Source organism: Xenopus laevis, chromosome 2S (assembly GCF_017654675.1).
Source record: "Xenopus laevis strain J_2021 chromosome 2S, Xenopus_laevis_v10.1, whole genome shotgun sequence".
Classification (NCBI taxonomy): Eukaryota; Metazoa; Chordata; class Amphibia; order Anura; family Pipidae; genus Xenopus; species Xenopus laevis.
Window position 1 is genome coordinate 89,149,258 of NC_054374.1, and position 20,929 is coordinate 89,170,186.

At 38.6% G+C, this 20,929-nt stretch overlaps 1 protein-coding gene across 1 annotated transcript; it reads right to left on the bottom strand.

Annotated features, from left to right (window-relative positions):
- Positions 1–244: 244 nt before the first annotated feature.
- LOC108709640 (C-C motif chemokine 4) lies at positions 245–18,022 on the bottom strand. Its single transcript, XM_018249667.2, has 3 exons — positions 17,541–18,022; positions 3,579–3,687; positions 245–1,125 (listed from the first exon to the last, which is right to left on the bottom strand). The coding sequence occupies exons 1-3, from the start codon at positions 17,605–17,607 to the stop codon at positions 1,038–1,040; spliced, it is 264 nt and encodes an 87-aa protein (XP_018105156.1). The 5' UTR covers positions 17,608–18,022; the 3' UTR covers positions 245–1,037.
- Positions 18,023–20,929: the final 2,907 nt, after the last annotated feature.

A 20,929-nucleotide genomic window follows, 5' to 3' on the forward strand; every position in this document is an offset into this window, starting at 1 on the left:
TCTACATGTGAATAGTCTGGTTTCAGCCCAAAAAGGCATTGCATTTCATCATGGAATAATTTAGTTTGAAAGACATGCATGTATATTGTACGTATCTTGATGGTGCCCAAATATTAATTTCAAAAATTCATAAAAAAGTGACACAAAAATGTATGATTTTTAAGGATGTTGTGCAAAAAAATCTTTATTTTTTTTAATGCCAACAGAAATTTTTATACAGTAATAAATTAATACATGTCCAAAATAAATACAACTACATTTGAAAATAAAAAGTCAATCAAAGTATAACTTACATATATAAAAATATCTAATAATATCCTTCTAGATTGTTACTGGAGATAGTCAAACAATTCAGTAGATCATTTTGAGCTCTAAGTGAGCCCCTAATGTTGACTGGATCTGATGATTTTGTATTTAGGAAAAGGTAATACTTTACTTCTGCAAAAACAATAACATTTGGTTCTTCTGAGTAACTAAGGCTGCCACAAGGAATAAAATAAGTAAACAAAATATACAAATAAAAATCCCTGTCCAGAAGAATGTATTGAAATGTTTTTTCCTAAGCTTTACTGAAACATGAAGGACACATTTATGACCATCAGAGTGTGACTAGCACAAGATTCAAGTTTTCTATGGTAGAGGTGGAAGGTATAAAATATATTTTCTAAAGCAAATAATAAATCTGGATGGATAATTCAGCCATTCTACACGAGCTTCAAGTATCTTACAATGAGCACCAAAAAGTATTTAAAGGAACAGTAACACCAGAAAATCAATGTGTTTTAAATTAATGAAAATATAATGTACTGTTGTGCTGAATTGTTAAAACTGACATGTTCCAATTATATATTCTACAATAGTTTATATAAACAAGCTGCTGTGTAGCCATGGGGGCAGCCATTCAAAGCTGAAAAGGGAGAAAAGGCACAGGATACACAGCTGATAACCGATGTAGTGTTAGACCTCTGCTGATCCTTCTCTGTCTGTGGATAGTCTGCTATCAGCCCAAAATGGAATTGCATTCCAATAAATTAGAATTAATTTGCAGGCAGCTGGATGATGAGATCAGTCACCCATTTCTCACTTGATCTGGCACATATTTTAAATCCTTTCCTTGTTGTAAACCTGTTGAGTAAAAAAAAAAAATAGTTTATATAGGGAATAATGCACCCCCTACTGTAAAATAAGGGTATTAGATGTTACCAAGGTCCATATAAAGGCAGAAGGCAGTTATAAGATTATATCTTGTACTATAGGTTAGATCATTAATAGTGTGCTTATTAGTCTTAAGGAATCGCATGCAGAGATGTAAAAAAATGCCAAGACTCCTCCAGTCCCAGCAATCATTAAAGGACCAGTAACATCAAAAGATATCAATACTGAATTGCCCCAAAACTGCAATAATGATAAAGACTTACTCCCCTTTGGATTTTTTTTTTTAAAAACTTCAGAATATAAAGGGGAAGGGCAACAGGTATCTTAAATTCCTCTGTTCATTGTATTGAAAGTTAAGCCTTACCTTGAGTAAGCCTTAACTATTATAGGCATATTTGATGGGGAGGGATTTAGCATTAACATATTCTGGTGTTACTGCTCCTTCAACAACTAATAAGTAGGTAGAATTAAGTTAACTGCTGTTTGAAAGCCAACATCTCATTAGTCTTTAAAGGTGCTACAGCAGGACAGCCCTGGCTTAAGACAAATTGCAGCCTTCTATTTGTATAGGTTTATTTATCTGTACTACAGAAATAGTACCTGGCACATTACAGGTTTGAAAATATTCCACAGAGGGTAAATGCAACCCCACTAGAGATATATAATATAGGCAATGTGTTGTTATCTGCTAGCATTCTTTAGTTCACCTTAGCAAAACAAGTAATATGGAGCCCTGTATTAAATTAAAAAAAAGAAGAATGCAGTTGAGGAATGCTTTATAAGCAAAAAAATCTGTCCTCTCGTACTTTTCTGTTTGTTCATATGTATCCCCTGTTTTTAAATGGGGAATAGTTTACCATAACAAGCAGCTAGTAGTAGATACTGTAGTAGATAGTAAATGTATTATTTCCAAACTAGGTTAAAACAGGAGCCAAATTTAAACAACTAGTTGGTTTCAGATAGATCACCAGAAATAACGACTTTTTCCAATTACTTTCTATTTTCTATGTGTGAAGGTTTTTCTAATATTGAAGTGTAAAGTGTCATTTCTCTCCTTCTGAAGCAGCTCTGGGAGGGGGGGTCGCCGACCATGTAAACTGTTCTAAATGGATACATTTAGTTGATAAATTTCTTAACTTTGTCCCCGCTGAGCAGAATCTCTGGGTTTCATTACAGGCAGCTGTTAGACTTGATACAATAGTTGCTAATACTCCAGAGATGCAGCTGAGAAATGTATCAACTCAATGTTGCAAAATTGTAACAGTTTAGAGTCTGCACCTGAATTACTGAGCTGCCAGACTGAAATACCAGAGACACGAACATTCACCTTTAAACTTAGATTTTGGGAAAAAAACGTAAAAAATAAATAATGGAAAGTAATTGAAAAAAAGTCTTTATTTCTGGGGAACAATTTAAAAACAACTGAATTGAAAAAAAGTGTTTGGAAGGTGAACAACCCCTTTAATCCTGGTAGATTCCCAGCAATTTAAAGGGATCCTGTCATCGGTAAAACATGTTTTTTTCAAAACGCATCAATTAATAGTGCTACTCCAGAAGACTTCTGCACTGAAATCCATTTCTCAAAAGAGCAAAGAGATTTTTTTATATTCAATTTTGAAATCTGACATGGGGCTAGACATTTTGTAAATTTCCAAGCTGCCCCCAGTCATGTGACTTGTGCCTGCACTTTAGGAGAGAAATGCTTTCTGGCAGGCTGCTGTTTTTCCTTCTGAATGTAACTGAATGTGTCTCAGTGGGACATGGGTTTTTACTATTGAGTGTTGTTCTTAGATCTACCAGGCAGTTGTTATCTTGTGTTAGGGAGCTGTTATCTGGTTAACTTCCCATTGTTCTTTTGTTTGGCTGCTGGGGGGGGGGGAAGGGAGGGGGTGATATCACTTCAACTTGCAGTACAGCAGTAAAGAGTGACTGAAGTTTATCAGAGCACAAGTCACATGACTTGGGCAGCTGGGAAATTGACAATATGTCTAGCCCCATGTCAGATTTTAAAATTAAATATAAAAAAATTTGTTTGCTCTTTTGAGAAATGGATTTCAGTGCAGAATTCTGCTGGAGCAGCACTATTAACTGATTCATTTTGAAATGTTTTTTTTCCCATGACAGTATCCCTTTAAATTGTTATTGCATTTTCCTGTCAAGAAAATATTCAAATTACCACATGTGGCAAAGCCTTTTGTAAAAAAATGTATCTATTACCTGGATGCATTTCTTTTGAAATTTAAGTTGAAGTTTAACTGTATGGGATGGCTTTTAAAAGCGAATTCATCATTTATGGGGCTGGGTGCAAAGTGCTAAAAATAGGATGCAAACCATTTTGCACCCAGTCCAACACTTAGCCAAAAGGTGAAAGTTTTTGTGCTTCAGACCTGTGAGACCATTTTATAAATGAAACCTGTACTTACACAACAGCAGGATGGGGGCAGAAGCTGCTTGTGATGTAATAGCTTTTCACTTGTTTTAGTGATAAGCGGTTCTTAGTAAACTTAAAACAGCAGGATGTTGGAAGAAAACCTGTAAGGCAAAGACAAAATAGTTACTTTTTTTCCAAATATTTTATAGTTTTCTTTTAAGTTTTTTTAGTCTTTAAGTCTTAAAGTTTGGTTTCCAATTAACATAAACAGAAAAGATAAAGTACATTAGTTCCTAGGTACAGTAATGGAGAAAAGCTCATAGACATCTAGATTTTATATTTAGTATTATTATTATTATTACAGGTATGGGATCCATTATCAGGAAAACTATTATCCAGCAAGGTCTGAAATACAGGAAGGCCTTCTAACACAGACTTTTTTAATGAAATAATTAAAAAAATTTTCCTCAACTACAAGCTACTAAAACATTAGTTTGTACTTCATCCTAGCTAAAATATAATTAATCTGTATGGAGGCAAAACAATCCTATTGGGTTTATTTAGGGGCACATTTACCTAGGGTCGAATATCGAGGGTTAATTAACCAAATTGAAATCCTTTGACTTCGAATATCTAAGTCGAAGGATTTAGCCCAATTCATTTGATCGAACGATCGAAGGAATAATAGTTAGATTGAACGATTAAATCCTTCGAATCGAACGATTTGAAGGATTTTAATCCATCGATTGAAGGATTATCCTTCGATCAGAAAAACCTTGTAAACCTTCCCCAACAGTGGCCTCGGTAGGTTTTAGGTGGCGAACTAGGGGGTGGAAGTTTTTTTTAAAGAGACAGTACTTCAATTATCGAATGGTCGAATATTCGAACGATTTTTAGTTCGAATCGTTCGATTCGAAGTCAAAGGTCGTAGTCGAAGTAGCCAATTCCATGGTCGAAGTAGCCAAAAAAAACATTTGAAATTCGAACTATATTTCCTCTATTTTCCTCTATTCCTTCACTCGAGCTTAGTGAATGGGCCCCTTAATGTTTAAATGGAAATCCAAATTATAGAAAGATAACAGCTATTTGACATATATTTTCCAAAAGCTCCTCGTGGCGAACTAGGGGGTGAGACTGAATTCGTTGGTAAGCAGTTCACACTGACACTAAAAACGATTTACGGTCTGATTATCTAAAGTGTTGCTTTACTTTGATGTTTCTTACTTTGATACAATCTGACTCCTTCTAATTGATGAACGATACAATGACAGTCTGCTGTTTCCTATTTATTTTAACTCGCTACATTACCATGGAGGTATTTTTTTTCGTATATATATATATAATGGACAATACAACAAAAAGAGATATATTTGACTGCTCTGTACCTTTCTGCATCGAAAATAATGTAATGCAGATAAATCACACAGTATTAATAGTTATTTCTTTTGCAACACATACTATGATTGTACACTACTATTTTGTATTGCTTTATTTTTTGTATTGATTATTGTGTATTAAATATGCGGACTTGTGAAGATGAATTAAAGCTTCTTTATTTCTCAAAAATTAACAATGCATAATGTCCTTACTACTTTCGTGCCCAAAGGCACTTCCTCAGAGTATAACATTTCTTTTTCACACATAAAACTTTTATGTGTGAAAAATAAATGTTATACTCGGTAGTAAGGACATTATGCATTGTTAATTTTTGAGAAATAAAGAAGCTTTAATTCATTTTCACAAGTCCGCATATTTGGTATATGTGTTGTTGAGAGGAAGTTCCGTGGCCAGGGAACAAGATACGGACATGTGATTGTCTTGAACCAATCAGCGCAACACTGGTGAGAAATTTGTATTGATTATTGTGTATTGCCTTATTTTTGGTCATAATATATCACTTGTAGATTTCTGTAATATTTTGTTTTTTTGGTTTTCTGCATTTTAGTGGTTTTGGTTTATGTTTTTCTGTGAGTTTTCTGTATTGATGGATACTTTGCATAATTAATTAATTCACTTTATGATGTCACTTCCACTTTTTCCTGCCACTGGGGGTTTAAAGGTTGATTTGAGTTTGTACAGTATATGCACTTGGAGAAAGGTCAGATTGCAGACCGAAACGTTAGTTCTTGTCTCACTTGAAATAAAAACCTTTTATTTTTTCATAAGTCCTGACTGTGCGGACCCTCTCTTCTGGCTATATATATATATATATATATATATATATATATATATATATATATATATATATATATATATATATATATATATATATATAGACAGATACAAGATTCCTCTGCACTCATCCCATTATCAATATTTCCCTGGTTACTATGGCAGCACTCACACTTTTGGGTATTCCCCGCCCCCGCTTTCAATAGGACAGAACTATCAATTAACTAATTAATTAACCATGCTTATATATACCCCTTCTTACCCTCAGACTGGTGTCTTTTTTCTGTCCTCGCTTTCTTGGAGCCCTTTTTAGGGATAAGGATTTTTCTTTTGTGGCTCACGTGGACCCAGTTTTGGGACCTTTACCTGGGAAGTTTTGCCTCTCTTCCTGGTTGGGCTGTGCAGAGTGTTTCCTCCCAGAGGAGATCAGCCAGCCAAATCCCCGTTATTAGGCAGCCCGGGGATTCAGGGTGTATTATTGCCTGTGTCCCAGACCAGGTTATGGGCGGCACTATTAGGATTCCTTTCTGTGGGCGTAAGTTGCGGCTTGCGTTCCAAAAGACGGAAGTGACGTTTCAGAAGGGAACTAGGTGAGCACAGTTGCGAAGGCGCACTTCCGCATGTGACGTCATTGTGTTGCGACGCGGATGCGGTTGGCGCTGGTTTGGCGCGGAAAATTCGTTTGTGCAGATCGTTTCTTTGAATCAGATCGTTTTCTTTGAAAGTGGATAAAGAATAATCGTATTGTTTCTTCTATTCAGGTAGTTTAAAAGGAGTTTATTGTGCATGAGAATTGTTTTTTTTTTTTCTATGCTGTTAGTTAATCTAGATTTTTGTTTTAGAAATGACTTCTTTACCGCAAGTGCCTAGTAGCCCAGAAAATACTGCCAGTGATATTAGGAGGTGAGCCACTATTTGGTAAGTGTTTGGGTAAAAGAGTGCTTATGGGTTATTAACATTATTATTATGTTATTTTTCAGTGTGCCTATCCCCAGAAAAGCGATCTCTAAAGAGAAGCATAGAGTCTGTGTGGCCTGCGACAATCCAGCACTTAAACACTCAAAATTGTGTGATCGCTGTACCAGAAGATTGGCAGGAGACGCTGCGGCGGATACGGCAGATGTGATGAAATGGATTAGAGAGGCTGTGACAGAGGGAGTCAAACTGGCCACTAGAAGAGTCAGAGAAGAAGATACTTTTGGGCATTCTTCACAGTTGCCAACTACAAGCTTTTCTTCAGGCTTCCAATCACCAATAGATTCAGATGATGAAGAGCTTATGGAAGATGGGAGTAGTTCAGCTTTTGAGTTTACGCTGGTAGAACCTTTAATAAGAGCAGTGAGGGAACAATTGGAACTTCCAGAAACAACAGAAAAACAGCCAGTTTCTTCAAATCCCTTTAAATTTTTGAAGAAAGACAAAGCAACTTTTCCTCTTCATGAAGTAATTAATGAAGTTATAGTGAAAGAATGGATTAAGACAGATGCAAGAATTCCGATTCCACAGAAAGTACAGAAATTATATCCTTTTGCAGCAGAAGAAGAACTAATTTGGAACAAGCCACCTAATGTTGATGCAGCTGTGTCGCGACTATCGAGAAAGACTTTATTACCTGTAGAAGACGTAGTTTCATTTATGAATCCCATGGATAAAAAGATGGAAGCCTCATTAAAGAAGACTCACTTGGCCTTGGGAGCTACTTGTAGACCAGCTCTTGCTTTGACTTCGGTGTCAAGAGCTATGAAATTATGGTTACATAATATCGAGACGGCTTTAAAGGAAGGTGTTGATAGAAGAAGTATTATTGATGCACTAGATGAATTGAAGCTATCTACAGATTTTGTCACGGAGGCTTCGGTGGATCTAGTTAGATCCTCTTCTAGAGCTATGGCTTTATCAGTGGCCGCAAGAAGGGCTTTATGGCTGAGATCCTGGAATGCAGACAAATCGTCAAAGGTGAATTTGTGTAATTTGCCTTTTGAAGGGCAGATGCTTTTTGGGTCAAAGCTGGATGAAATTATAAAGTCTGTAACAGGGGGAAAGAGTGTGTTCTTGCCACAGGAAAATAGATCTTTTCGACATTCAGATTTTAGATCAAGTAGATCTTCCTTTCGAGATAAAGCTTCCAGTAGAGAACACATTCAATCAAGATCGACAAGAGGAAATGAACAAAGTAGCCATTGGAGAGGAGGGCAATACTCTCTATTTAAGGCGCAGAGAGGTAGAGGAGTCGTTTCCAAACCAGCTAGGAAATTTTGAAGGTTTGACAGCTCAAAACTCAAAAATACCCAGAAGATTAAATCAATTTGCATAAGTTTGGGCGAAGTCGATAAAAGATCAGTGGGTGTTGCAGGTCATAAGTCAAGGATATTATCTAGAATTCGAAAAGACTCCAATTCACAATCATTTTGTAATGTCAAGGATTCCCAGGCACAGGGAACAGAGGGAGATGATGAACAATTATATACTCCAGCTATTACAGGACGGAGCTATTCGACCAGTCCCACAACAATTTCAGGGAGAAGGAATTTATTCAACTCTATTTATGCTACGCAAAAAGACGGGGGATTCCGACCAGTACTGGACCTAAGGCCGGTAAATGTATTTTTGAGAATAAGAAGATTCAGAATGGAATCAATTTTTTCAATTGTGAAGGAAATTCAAGTCGGAGATTGGCTACTATCCTTAGACTTAAAGGATGCGTATTTCCATGTCCCCATAGTAACTTCACATCAGAAATTTCTGAGGTTTGCGATAGACCAAGAAAATCATTATCAATTCACATGCCTCCCGTTTGGATTAGTGACTTCACCTCGAGTTTTTTCAAAGATTCTTCAGTCCCTCATTGCAGAAATCAGAAAACTGGGAATACAAATATTCCATTATTTAGACGATATCCTAATGAAGTCTCGAGATCCCGAAATGTTACTTCTGCAGAGGGATTATGTCATACAATTTTTACAGACACATGGCTGGATTCTCAATCTAGAAAAAAACCAGTTGACACCTACTCAGGATTTGGTATATCTGGGAGCCAGGTTTCTGACAAACCAAGCATTAGTAGTTCTTCCAGAGGAAAAGAAAGAGAAGATCAAGTTAGCTATTTGGAATCTAATAAGAAAATCATCCTGTTCAGCCAGAGAGATAACACGCGTTTTGGGTCTTCTGACCTCAACTTTTCCAATGTTGAAATGGGCGAGATGGCATGTCAGACCCCTACAGAAAATGTTTTTGAACCAGTGGAATACAAGATTACAGGATTGGAATCAGAAGATACTGGTTCAGACTCAAGTAAAAGAAGAAATGAAGTGGTGGTTAAGCGAAAAGAAGTTAGCACAAGGTCAAGTGCTAAAAGAAATCAAATGGAAAATTCTAACTACAGATTCCAGCCCTTGGGGCTGGGGGGCGCATATAGAGGATACATATCTGCAAGATCGATGGTCGAACAGAGAGAAGACACTGCCTGCCAATGTGTTAGAATTGAGAGCAGTGTGGAGAGCGATTCGGAGGTGCAAACACCTATTGAGAGGAACATCGCTGTTAGTGAAAATAGACAACAGGGCAGCTGTTGCTTATATAAAGAGACAAGGGGGAACACACAGCAAGAGTCTCATGGCAGAGCTGCATCCCATAATGTGTTGGGCAGAGGAGAATTTGCAAGATATAACAGCTCTATATCTCCCGGGGAAGGAGAATGTGATTGCGGACTTCCTCAGCCGCTCGAGGATAGACAGACACGAGTGGGAACTACACCAACAAGTTTTCTCTCAAATTGTGAAGAGATGGGGCAAACCGATGGTAGATTTAATGGCAAGTCCAATCAATCGGAAAGTCGAGAAATTCTTTTCCAGGTATCAATGTCCCCAGGCAGTAGCAACAGATGCTTTCCAACAATCATGGAGCAAGGATCTTCTTTACATATTTCCTCCCATACCGTTAATTCCTCAAGTATTGAGGAAAATCAGGGCGGACAGGGCAAATGTTATAGCCATCATCCCAGACTGGCCAAGGAGATTTTGGTACCCGTTACTGAAGTCGATGTCAGTAGAGAAACCTTTTCAACTGCAGCAGAGAGCAGATCTGTTGATGCAGGGGCCATTGAGGCATCCTTGCCCAAGAAAATTGTGCCTCAAAGCTTGGAGGTTGAAAGGAAGAGGTTGAGTAAAGAAGGATTTTCAGATTTGGTGATAAGTACCATGATGTCAGCTAGAAAATTCTCAACAAATAGAACTTACGATAGAGTCTGGCAAGTATTCTCACAATGGCTATTATCAAAGGGTTATGATGCCGAACAGTTGACGACGGCCCAAATCCTGGATTTCTTACAAGCAGGTTTCGATAAGGGACTCGGTTTAAGGACACTAAAACTACAGGTGTCAGCAATCTCAGCCTTAACTGGAGTGCAATGGTCCAAGGAAGATAGTATAACAAAATTTATGGCAGGAGTAATGCATTTAAGACCTCCAGTAAGAGTATTGTCGGCCACGTGGGATTTGCCTTTAGTTTTACAGGCTCTTACAACGAAACCGTTTGAACCAATAGAAGAGATTTCAGAAGTAAATCTTACATTGAAAACTCTTTTTCTTACAGCGATAACCTCTTCAAGGAGGGTGAGTGATTTACAAGCACTATCAGCAGAACCGCCCTTCACACTCATTCAACCACATCAAGTGGTTTTAAGGCCGGTTCCAGAATATCTTCCTAAAGTGGTTTCTACTTTTCATTTGAATCATGAGTCAATTTTACCAAGCTTCTTTTCGCAGCCTACTTCAAGTCAAGAGGAAATATGGAGTACTCTAGATTTAGTCAGATGTATTTCGACTTATTTGAAGAGATTGAAGGAATGGAGAAAATCTAACAAATTATTTGTAGTCCCAGAAGGGAACAGAAGAGGACAAGCAGCTTCCGTGTCTACGTTAAGTAGATGGATAGTTAAATGTATTCACATGGCCTACGAGGCAGTAGGTCATAAAGCTCCAAAAGGGGTGAAGGCCCTCTCCACGAGGGCATTGAGTTCTTCTTGGGCCTTTCAGGCAGAAATCACTTTGGAGCAAATATGCAAGTCTGCATCATGGTCTTCAGCTAATACGTTTTTGAAGCATTATCATGTTGATTTATTTTCTCCAAATGATTCTTTATTTGGTAAAAAAGTATTGGAAGCAGTAAAAACTGCAAAATAAAAACCGATACTCTGCCTTGACTGTTGGTATTATGTAATTTCCCACCCTGTCTGACTGCTAAGGTACTGACCCAAAAGTGTGAGTGCTGCCATAGTAACCAGGGAAAACAAAAAATTCATTTCATACTTACCGTAATTTTTGTTTCCTGGTTACTATGGGCAGCACTCAGGGGCGCACCGCCAATGAGGCGAGCTGAGACGCTCGCCTCAGGCGGCAACGCCGGAGCGGTTTCCAGGGGCGGCAAAAAGCCGCTCCTGCACCTTTAAGAGCCGAATTTCCGGTTTTTAAACCAGAAATTCGGCTTTACGAATGCGAGAGAGCGCAATTGCGCTCTCAGCATTAGTGTTCCTGCCTCCCCTCCCGACAGGTAAGTCGGCGAGGGGGGGCGGCATTGCAGGAGCCGCCTCAGGCGGCCCTAAGGTACAAATCGGCACTGGCAGCACTCATGCTGAACCCTCCCAAAGAAATTCCTAAAGCTCGGACTTAAAAGAAACCAGTCTGAGGGTAAGGAGGGGTATATATAAGCATGGTTAATTAATTAGTTAATTGATAGTTCTGTCCTATTGAAAGCGGGGGCGGGGAATACCCAAAAGTGTGAGTGCTGCCCATAGTAACCAGGAAACAAAAATTACGGTAAGTATGAAATGAATTTTTTGTTATTTAAGACAGAGACATTTTGTGCTTACTGCTACTGAAAAATGCCTTACCCTTTAAACAAAACAGGGATTATATATATATCATCATCGTCATCATTTATTTATATAGCACTGACAAGATACGCAGTGCTTTTATATATATATATGTGTGTATATATATATATATATATAACTTGTCAAGATGGACCAGCACTCCAGTTTGTTCAATCAAACGTGAATATTTATTTGAATAGTCACTCTCGTGTCCAACGTTTCGGCCCACATCTGGGCCTTTATCAAGGATGTGTGAGAGTGATAGTGAAAACATTTAAATACTTAAAATGTGGGCGTGTACATGACATCATTACCAATCAAATTAGTGCAAGTTCGTGAATGTGATTACATACTCTTTCTGTGTTTTTCCACTCTATGTCCTTCTCAAATTGTGCCACAAGATGTCGCTATTTTCAATCATTTTCATGTGTTATACAATTTTGTGCTAAACAAATTATATAAAGTAAATAAAGTATATAAAGTGTATAAAATGTACATCTTGTGATTGTGAGTACAATATACATGGCAATAAAAAGGTTAAAAAATAAAGCACCTTACAGGTATCTTGATAATCTGCTTGTTATGTCCCAATACAGCAAAAATTAAAGTCAACATCTAGAGAAAAGGAAAATCATATTTATGTTATTATATACATTGTTACCATCTTCAGTAAACTATGTTACAAATTCATCTCTGTTTTTGTCTTATTTGGCTACTTTATATGTCGCTGTCTATCGGGACTGTGGGAGATTCCAATCAATCTAGGAAACAATCGAGATTTAACTGCCCATTTAAGCCCTTCGGTGTCACGCAATCCAACTGATGGATCCAGAAGGCTTCTCTTCTGAGTAGCTCCTTACCATAATCTCCCCCTCTTGATCTCTTTAGTATTTGTTCAATAGGCATACACTTAAAGGTTGCGGCACTGTGCCCTGCCTCTGCCCAGTGTTTAGCCACTGGTTGCTGGGAGATGTCCTGCTTTTTGTCTTTCTTTTTCTCTGCTCTGTCAGGATCCAGGGCTGCTCGTATGCTTGCTCTATGCATAGCAATACGTTCCCTCAATTGCCTGACCGTCTTGCCACAATACACCATACCACAGGGGCACTTGATTATATATACCACCATCTGTGATTCACATGTCATCCTTTGCTTTATGGCGTACTTCTTACCTGTTCTTGGGTGTGTGAAGTGTTGTCCCTGTATTAGGGTTCCACATGTCACACAACCAGTGCATTTATAAACCCCTGGTCTTTCTGACAGAAAGTGTTGCACCCTTGGTTTTTGATATTTATCCATAGGGTCAGAGGGGCTCAGAGTCTCCTTCAAATTGTTGCCCCTTTTGTAGCTAAATTTGGGTCTCACGGGTAAGTTTTTGGAAATTGTTTCATCTGAGGCTACTAGTGGCCAATGTTTCACTACACTCTTTTTAACCAGTGTACTGTTTGTGTCATATTGGCTAACATAGTAAAGATCTTTTTTGTCTGTTTTACTTTGATTTTTTCTGGGCCACTCTTTCAAAACCTCTTGGCGATCAAGTGAAAGTGCCCAGCGCCTCGTATCTGTCAACAATTTCTCTGGGTAGCCCCTTTCCTGAAACTTTTTCTGCATTTTCTCCAAGTCCCTCTCTCTTCTATCTAACACACTGTCTATCCTGATCACTCTCAGCATTTGCGACTTCGGAAGAGAGTCTAGTAGGTGCCTAGGATGGTTACTGTGGTAATGCATTAAAGTGTTCCTGTCTGTAGGTTTGGTATAAATACATGTCTGCAACGAGTTTCCTTCTTTATACACCTCTACATCCAAGAAATGCATACATTGCTGGTCATATTGCATGGTGAATTTCACAGGGCTCTCCAAATTGTTTAGTTGTTTCACCATTGTTTCTAGGTCCCCAATGGGTCCCAACCATATAAAGAACAGATCATCGATGTACCTCCTATAGAAGGCACCATGTTGTCTGTATAGGGGATGGTTCAATATCTGTTCTTTTTCAAATTTGTACATGTATGCATTTGCATAGGCTGGGGCCACTTTGGACCCCATTGCTGTCCCTGTCCCCTGTACATAAAAATCGTTTTCGAACTTGAAATAGTTCTTGTATAACACAAATTGCAATAGTGCTAACAGGAATTCAATTGGAGGCCCCTTATACAATACATTTTCAGTGATCAATTCTCGCACTGCCTCAACACCTGCATCATGTGGGATGCACGTGTAGAGGCTTTGTACGTCCATTGTCACTAGTGTCATGTGTGCAGTCTCAAGATGAATACTCTGTATAACCTGCAAAAAATCAGTGGTATCTTTCACATAACCATAAACACTCTGAATGCACGGTTGCAGTATATCATCCAAATACTCCGCTATGCCTTCGTTTAGTGATCCTCTGGAGGAGATTATGGGTCGCCCAGGTGGTCTCTGTGCATTCTTGTGGATCTTAGGTAGTGTATATATAACTGGCCGAACTGGACATGCCGGTAAAAAATAATTGTACATATCATCTGTGATCCATCCATTACTTACAGCTATCCTCAAAATGCTGCCTAGTTCTCCTTTAAATTTGTCCGTGGGGTCAAAAGTTAGCTTTTGGTATTTCGATACATCCGACAACTGGTCTAAAAGTTCACATTTGTAGTAGCTGTAATCCATGATTACAATTCCCCCACCTTTATCGGCAGTTTTGATTATGATATCCTTATTCCCTTTAAGGGATTTCATAGCCTCCCTCTCGACAAGGGTGAGATTACCTCTCCATTTATGCTTATGTTTTTGGTAAGCAGACATATCTACATCCAACATGCGATTAAATGTCCTGATGGATGGATTTAAGCTTACAGGGTCATATTTGCTCTTTGGTTTGAATTTACCTAGGATGTGTGGCCTTTCCCCTTCTGCAGCTAAGTTATTCCCATTAAACATTTCCAGCTGAGGGGATCCTATATCCACAGGGTCCACATCTCTATTGTCGCTGGTTATCCCTCCATTCTTTGGGCATTGTGGTGGGGGGGCTGCACTACAGAATCGCTCTCTAAGTCTTAGCTGGCGAGAAAACTTATAGTTATCAACAGTATGTGTAAACGTGTTTCCACTCACCATTGGGACGAATCCTAATCCTTTTTGCAGCAGTCTGGCATCCGCATCGGTAAGCTGGTAAGAGGATAGATTGAATATTAGGTCTTTCTCCTTGTCGGCATTCGTTGTCGCTGAGGTTGCGCTTCTGCTTGGGTGCTTCCGACCCCCACGGCGGGTGGCTTTCCTGGGTCCTTGGTGTTGCTCTGGCGCTCTCCTAAAAAAGGAACCTGGGCGTTTGGCGATCCTCTTGCGCTTGGTTCTCCTTCGCTGTCTGAGGCTGCGCTGGTTGCCGATCGTGCCGGAGATCTCCGTGTTCTCCATTCTCCTCTGCGTCGCCGTGGCTCCGCTCCTTGCTGCCAGCGGTGTACCGAGTTCTCTTTGTAATCCTGTATGACTCGTAACCGCTTGGCACTTTTGAACGCTAGGAGCTCCGATCTATGTCTGCTGATCTGTTCCTCCAGTCGCCCCAGCCAGTCTGTTTCTTTATCGCTCTGTAGAGTCTTCAGATGAGCGCTCTCGAAGCTTGCGAGGTCACTTCGGGTCAGCCTAAGTTCGCGACCTGCTTCTTCTATTACAAGCAGCATCAAGTCCAATGAACATCTGTCCAACACTTGGCACCAACGCCTGCAGAAGTCAGGGTTGTTCCGCCCCAAGGTTGGTGTATTATTAATCCTGAAACCTCTGGGTACTCTGCTTTCTCTGTAATAGTCGGAAAGGGAAACTCCGTGTAGATGGAGTTCTGTCTCCTTTCTCTTGAGGCGTAGCAGCTCGTGGTATGTTTCCTTAGGCCCCAATTTGCCAAACGCTTCCTCATAGGTTTCAGTGAACAGTATCCTCTCGATTTGTTCCTTTGTGAAATTCTCCCCTTGTGTACAAGCTGGTTTGGGGTTGTTGTCATCCATGCCCTTCGTAATTGGGTCTTAGGTCTCGATGTATTGGATAGGGGGTGCAATGGTACAAAATGAGGGATCTCCCCAATATGTATAAGCTTCAGAAAGTACCTGCACTTTAACCCTCTCAGTTCGTGGTGGGTGCCCGGTCAAATGGTATTATGCAACTTGTCAAGATGGACCAGCACTCCAGTTTGTTCAATCAAACGTGAATATTTATTTGAATAGTCACTCTCGTGTCCAACGTTTCGGCCCACATCTGGGCCTTTATCAAGGATGTGTGAGAGTGATAGTGAAAACATTTAAATACTTAAAATGTGGGCGTGTACATGACATCATTACCAATCAAATTAGTGCAAGTTCGTGAATGTGATTACATACTCTTTCTGTGTTTTTCCACTCTATGTCCTTCTCAAATTGTGCCACAAGATGTCGCTATTTTCAATCATTTTCATGTGTTATACAATTTTGTGCTAAACAAATTATATAAAGTAAATAAAGTATATAAAGTGTATAAAATGTACATCTTGTGATTGTGAGTACAATATACATGGCAATAAAAAGGTTAAAAAATAAAGCACCTTACAGGTATCTTGATAATCTGCTTGTTATGTCCCAATACAGCAAAAATTAAAGTCAACATCTAGAGAAAAGGAAAATCATATTTATGTTATTATATACATTGTTACCATCTTCAGTAAACTATGTTACAAATTCATCTCTGTTTTTGTCTTATTTGGCTACTTTATATGTCGCTGTCTATCGGGACTGTGGGAGATTCCAATCAATCTAGGAAAGGTAATCTAGGTCAGGCAATTGAGGGAACGTATTGCTATGCATAGAGCAAGCATACGAGCAGCCCTGGATCCTGACAGAGCAGAGAAAAAGAAAGACAAAAAGCAGGACATCTCCCAGCAACCAGTGGCTAAACACTGGGCAGAGGCAGGGCACAGTGCCGCAACCTTTAAGTGTATGCCTATTGAACAAATACTAAAGAGATCAAGAGGGGGAGATTATGGTAAGGAGCTACTCAGAAGAGAAGCCTTCTGGATCCATCAGTTGGATTGCGTGACACCGAAGGGCTTAAATGGGCAGTTAAATCTCGATTGTTTCCTAGATTGATTGGAATCTCCCACAGTCCCGATAGACAGCGACATATAAAGTAGCCAAATAAGACAAAAACAGAGATGAATTTGTAACATAGTTTACTGAAGATGGTAACAATGTATATAATAACATAAATATGATTTTCCTTTTCTCTAGATGTTGACTTTAATTTTTGCTGTATTGGGACATAACAAGCAGATTATCAAGATACCTGTAAGGTGCTTTATTTTTTAACCTTTTTATTGCCATGTATATTGTACTCACAATCACAAGATGTACATTTTATACACTTTATATACTTTATTTACTTTATATAATTTGTTTAGCACAAAATTGTATAACACATGAAAATGATTGAAAATAGCGACATCTTGTGGCACAATTTGAGAAGGACATAGAGTGGAAAAACACAGAAAGAGTATGTAATCACATTCACGAACTTGCACTAATTTGATTGGTAATGATGTCATGTACACGCCCACATTTTAAGTATTTAAATGTTTTCACTATCACTCTCACACATCCTTGATAAAGGCCCAGATGTGGGCCGAAACGTTGGACACGAGAGTGACTATTCAAATAAATATTCACGTTTGATTGAACAAACTGGAGTGCTGGTCCATCTTGACAAGTTGCATAATACCATTTGACCGGGCACCCACCACGAACTGAGAGGGTTAAAGTGCAGGTACTTTCTGAAGCTTATATATATATATATATATATATATATATATATATATATATATATATATATATATATATATATATATATATATATATATATGCTGTTAAAGACCATTAAATAATTCAAAGGACAATCAGAAATCATGGTAGAAAGAATATCATTATTTCCATTATGCTAAAGTTGTAGTTTTACATATGTAGGAAAAAACATCAGACTTACCACACTGAACCTGGGAGCAGCAGGCAGTTAGCAGAAGAAGAGAAAGAACAGCCAGAGAGATCTGCATGTTAGCAGCTTGGAGTGACTTTCAGAACAGGCAGATGTTCAGCAAGATCTGACTCTCTTATGTGGCCCCCAGTCTCTATTTATGCTCTATATAGAGGGCCAGGAAAACCCCAAGGAAAATCCAAGTTACTTTTATGCATGAAGTCATTGCAGCACTTCTCCAAAAAGTCAATTCAGACACTGAAAGGAAACAGAGTGTCTCTGTGCTTAAAGCTGATGCAGCAGGAATTTTGTTTCGGTTTCACAAATTGCAACATTCCTGACAGGGACCTAAGGAGTCTGGTAACCCTGCAGTGTAAAATATACCATTCAATAAAATGACTTCATGTTCCCCCATCCCTAGATACAAAATACCTAGTAAAATTCAGCCGTGGTGAGACACATTATTTCTTAATGCATGTCATAAACAACAATGGTGCATTAGTTCTGACTCTTCTGAGAGGTGTTCCAGTTCCCTGCTGAAGAGTGCTTTGTGAATGAAAATTAATTGCAGAAACTGATGCAATATAGTGCTGTTTGTTTAGGGTTAATAATATACTTTATATCTTGCAAATACAAAACCTCCAGTTATTGACTAATTTGAGCTACACAGATATAAAAAGATATATATGGAAGATATAAAAGGGACGGTATGGGTTCATGGCTACAAAAGTAAGAATATTTAAAAAAATATAGGGCTGTGGTAGTTTACATACAGACTAATGTTTCCTAATGTATCCTTTATAAAGTAATTCATATCTCAGCCACTTTTTCATGTTTAGCTAGATCAGACACTAAGGATTCTTTGATACGTTTAACAGGAATAATTTAGAGATATGCAATAGATTTCCTGGTTGCTCCAGTAATTAGGAATTTGGAAAACTGGATACAAGCTAGCACTGCAGGTGCAAGATACCAGTGATGAGATTTCTGGAACACAGTTTGTACAAGTGCAGAAAAGTATCCTGACATGATATTTAAATCCCGTTCAGTCTTTATTTTTTCTATTTATCTGGGCTGGTGATGAGGGAAAGTTACTGTCAATAAACCAATAAAGGCGCTATTCATTTTATGTTGTTTTTGGACATAACATTAGTAATCTTATGAGTTTTTCAGCAGATCACTCTACTATAATTAACGTGCATATATGAAGTCTGGTTAGGGCAGTGTTGGGTAAGGCAAGTGCTCTGTGAAGTCGAAATACTTTGCGCACGACCACACGCGCTTCCTCGGTTGCGCACGGTAACGCACAATTACGCATGTGCGTCCTCGGTTGCGCATGGTTACGCACCGTTACGCATGTGCGTCCTCGGTTGCGCACGGTTACGCACAATTACGCACGTGCGTCCTCGGTTGCGCACGGTTACGCACAAGTACGCATGTGCGTCCTCGGTTGCGCACGGTTGACGCACATTACGCACGTGCGTCCTCGGTTGCGCACGGTTACGCACAATTGCGCATGTGCGTTCTCGGTTGCGCACGGCTACGCATGGTTGCGCGCCGTTGCGCACAGCTGTGGTGGGGATCTAAGTTGCCAACGTCCAGCCGGGTTGCCTGGGGCAACTGACACACCTCGCCCGGCACTGACTTATGGGTATGGGAAACAAATTGTACAGCGTGTCTCCAAAATGTACTGGGAAATGTCTTCTCTTATACAAAGCCTTTACTGTCCTGCTCATGCTCACATCGAAATTATCTGCTGAGATGGAAACTGAATTCTGAAAGCTATTTATGTTGTACAGCTGAGTTTCTGGTTTATTTACAGCTTAAACTATGGAACAGCTGACACATTGGCCTAAATGACTAAGCTAACGTTTAAAAACCATGAATACCTTTAAGGGTTGATTCACCTTTAAATAAACTACAAACATTAGTATAATGTAGAGAGTGATATTCTGAGTTTTTATTTTTTATTATTTGTGGTTTTTGCATTATTTAGATTTGTATCCAGCAGCTCTCCAGTCCAGTTTATACAAGGAAGCTCATCACTAGTCAATTGGCCACTGCTAGACATTCTTGACAAAATGCAACCACTTACTGGGGAAAAAGTAAGACAAGCCTTCCTAGACCTGATGCCTTATTACAAAGGTAATACCCAGGAACCTTGATTTAGCCTATCACAGCAGTATACATATTTTAAAAATAAAAAATAGGCTTAAAACAGTTCAAAACAGCTATTCTAAGTTGCCACCTATTTTACAAGCCTCTTAGCCATTCACCATTTATTTTCAGTGTAAAGAATGTCTTGTACACATTTTGGTGAAAATAGGTGAAATAGTGACTGCTTGAACCATAAAGGTAACAGGTGTAGCATCACTTCATAGTATCATGGGCCTATTTAAATTAATGCCTATGCCTAGGCATAGAGGCGGGGCAGACAATATTTGATTGACAGCTGAGATTTTTAAATGAGCTTACAGCAGCTATGAATGCTTTAATAAAAAATAGAAATTTGATTTCATGTTTAATTTGAAAAGGACTTTTATTATACAAATTTTTGTGTCTGGGTGACAGGTCCACTTTAAATAATAATTTTTTTTTAAAAAAAATGATTTCTTTTTTCTCTGTGATAATAAAACATTACCTTGTACTTGATCCCAACTAAAACATAATTAATCCTTATGTGACGCAAAACAATCCTATTTTGTTTAATTAACGTTTAAGTGATTTTTTTAGTAGACTTAAGGTACTGTATGGAGATCCAAATTACAGAAAGATGCCTTATCCGGAAAAATCTTGACTGTTATGGATAATCGGTCCCATTACTGTTATATACCGGTACTTTTTTTGTTGTGTAATTTGATGGATTTAAAAAAGCAGTATTTGTTATAATTGTGTTTAGTTTGAATTAATGCCAAGAGCAGATATTCAAATAGAATTTCCCAACTCAGCCTGACCAAACCATAAATATGCATTCCAACTTCTAGCTGTAATATCTGACCCAAAGTAATAGCTGTATGGGTAGTTTCCTGGAATACTAAAGTGGTATTCACTAATTGTGGATATATAAAGCAAGTCCTAGAAGATGATGGATGATATTAAGACACTCCCCCTTTAAAACTACACCTATACCAAGGATTGCCAATATTATTTAGGCCCTACATATATGTTTATATTTGCTTTCTTTCCATTTATCCCTCGTTCCTCTCTACTTTATCTTTTGTTATGACAATTCCTTCTTACTCTTCCACTATCTACTTTAACATTTCTTTTATTTCACTTTTCCACATTCTAGTGCCAATTCTCATTCCTTTCCCACTTTTTTTTCCTTCTCTGTCCTGTATTTCTCACCCTCTGTCCAAGTTTCTCTCCTCTTTACATTTCCTTTTATGCTTCCCAATTTA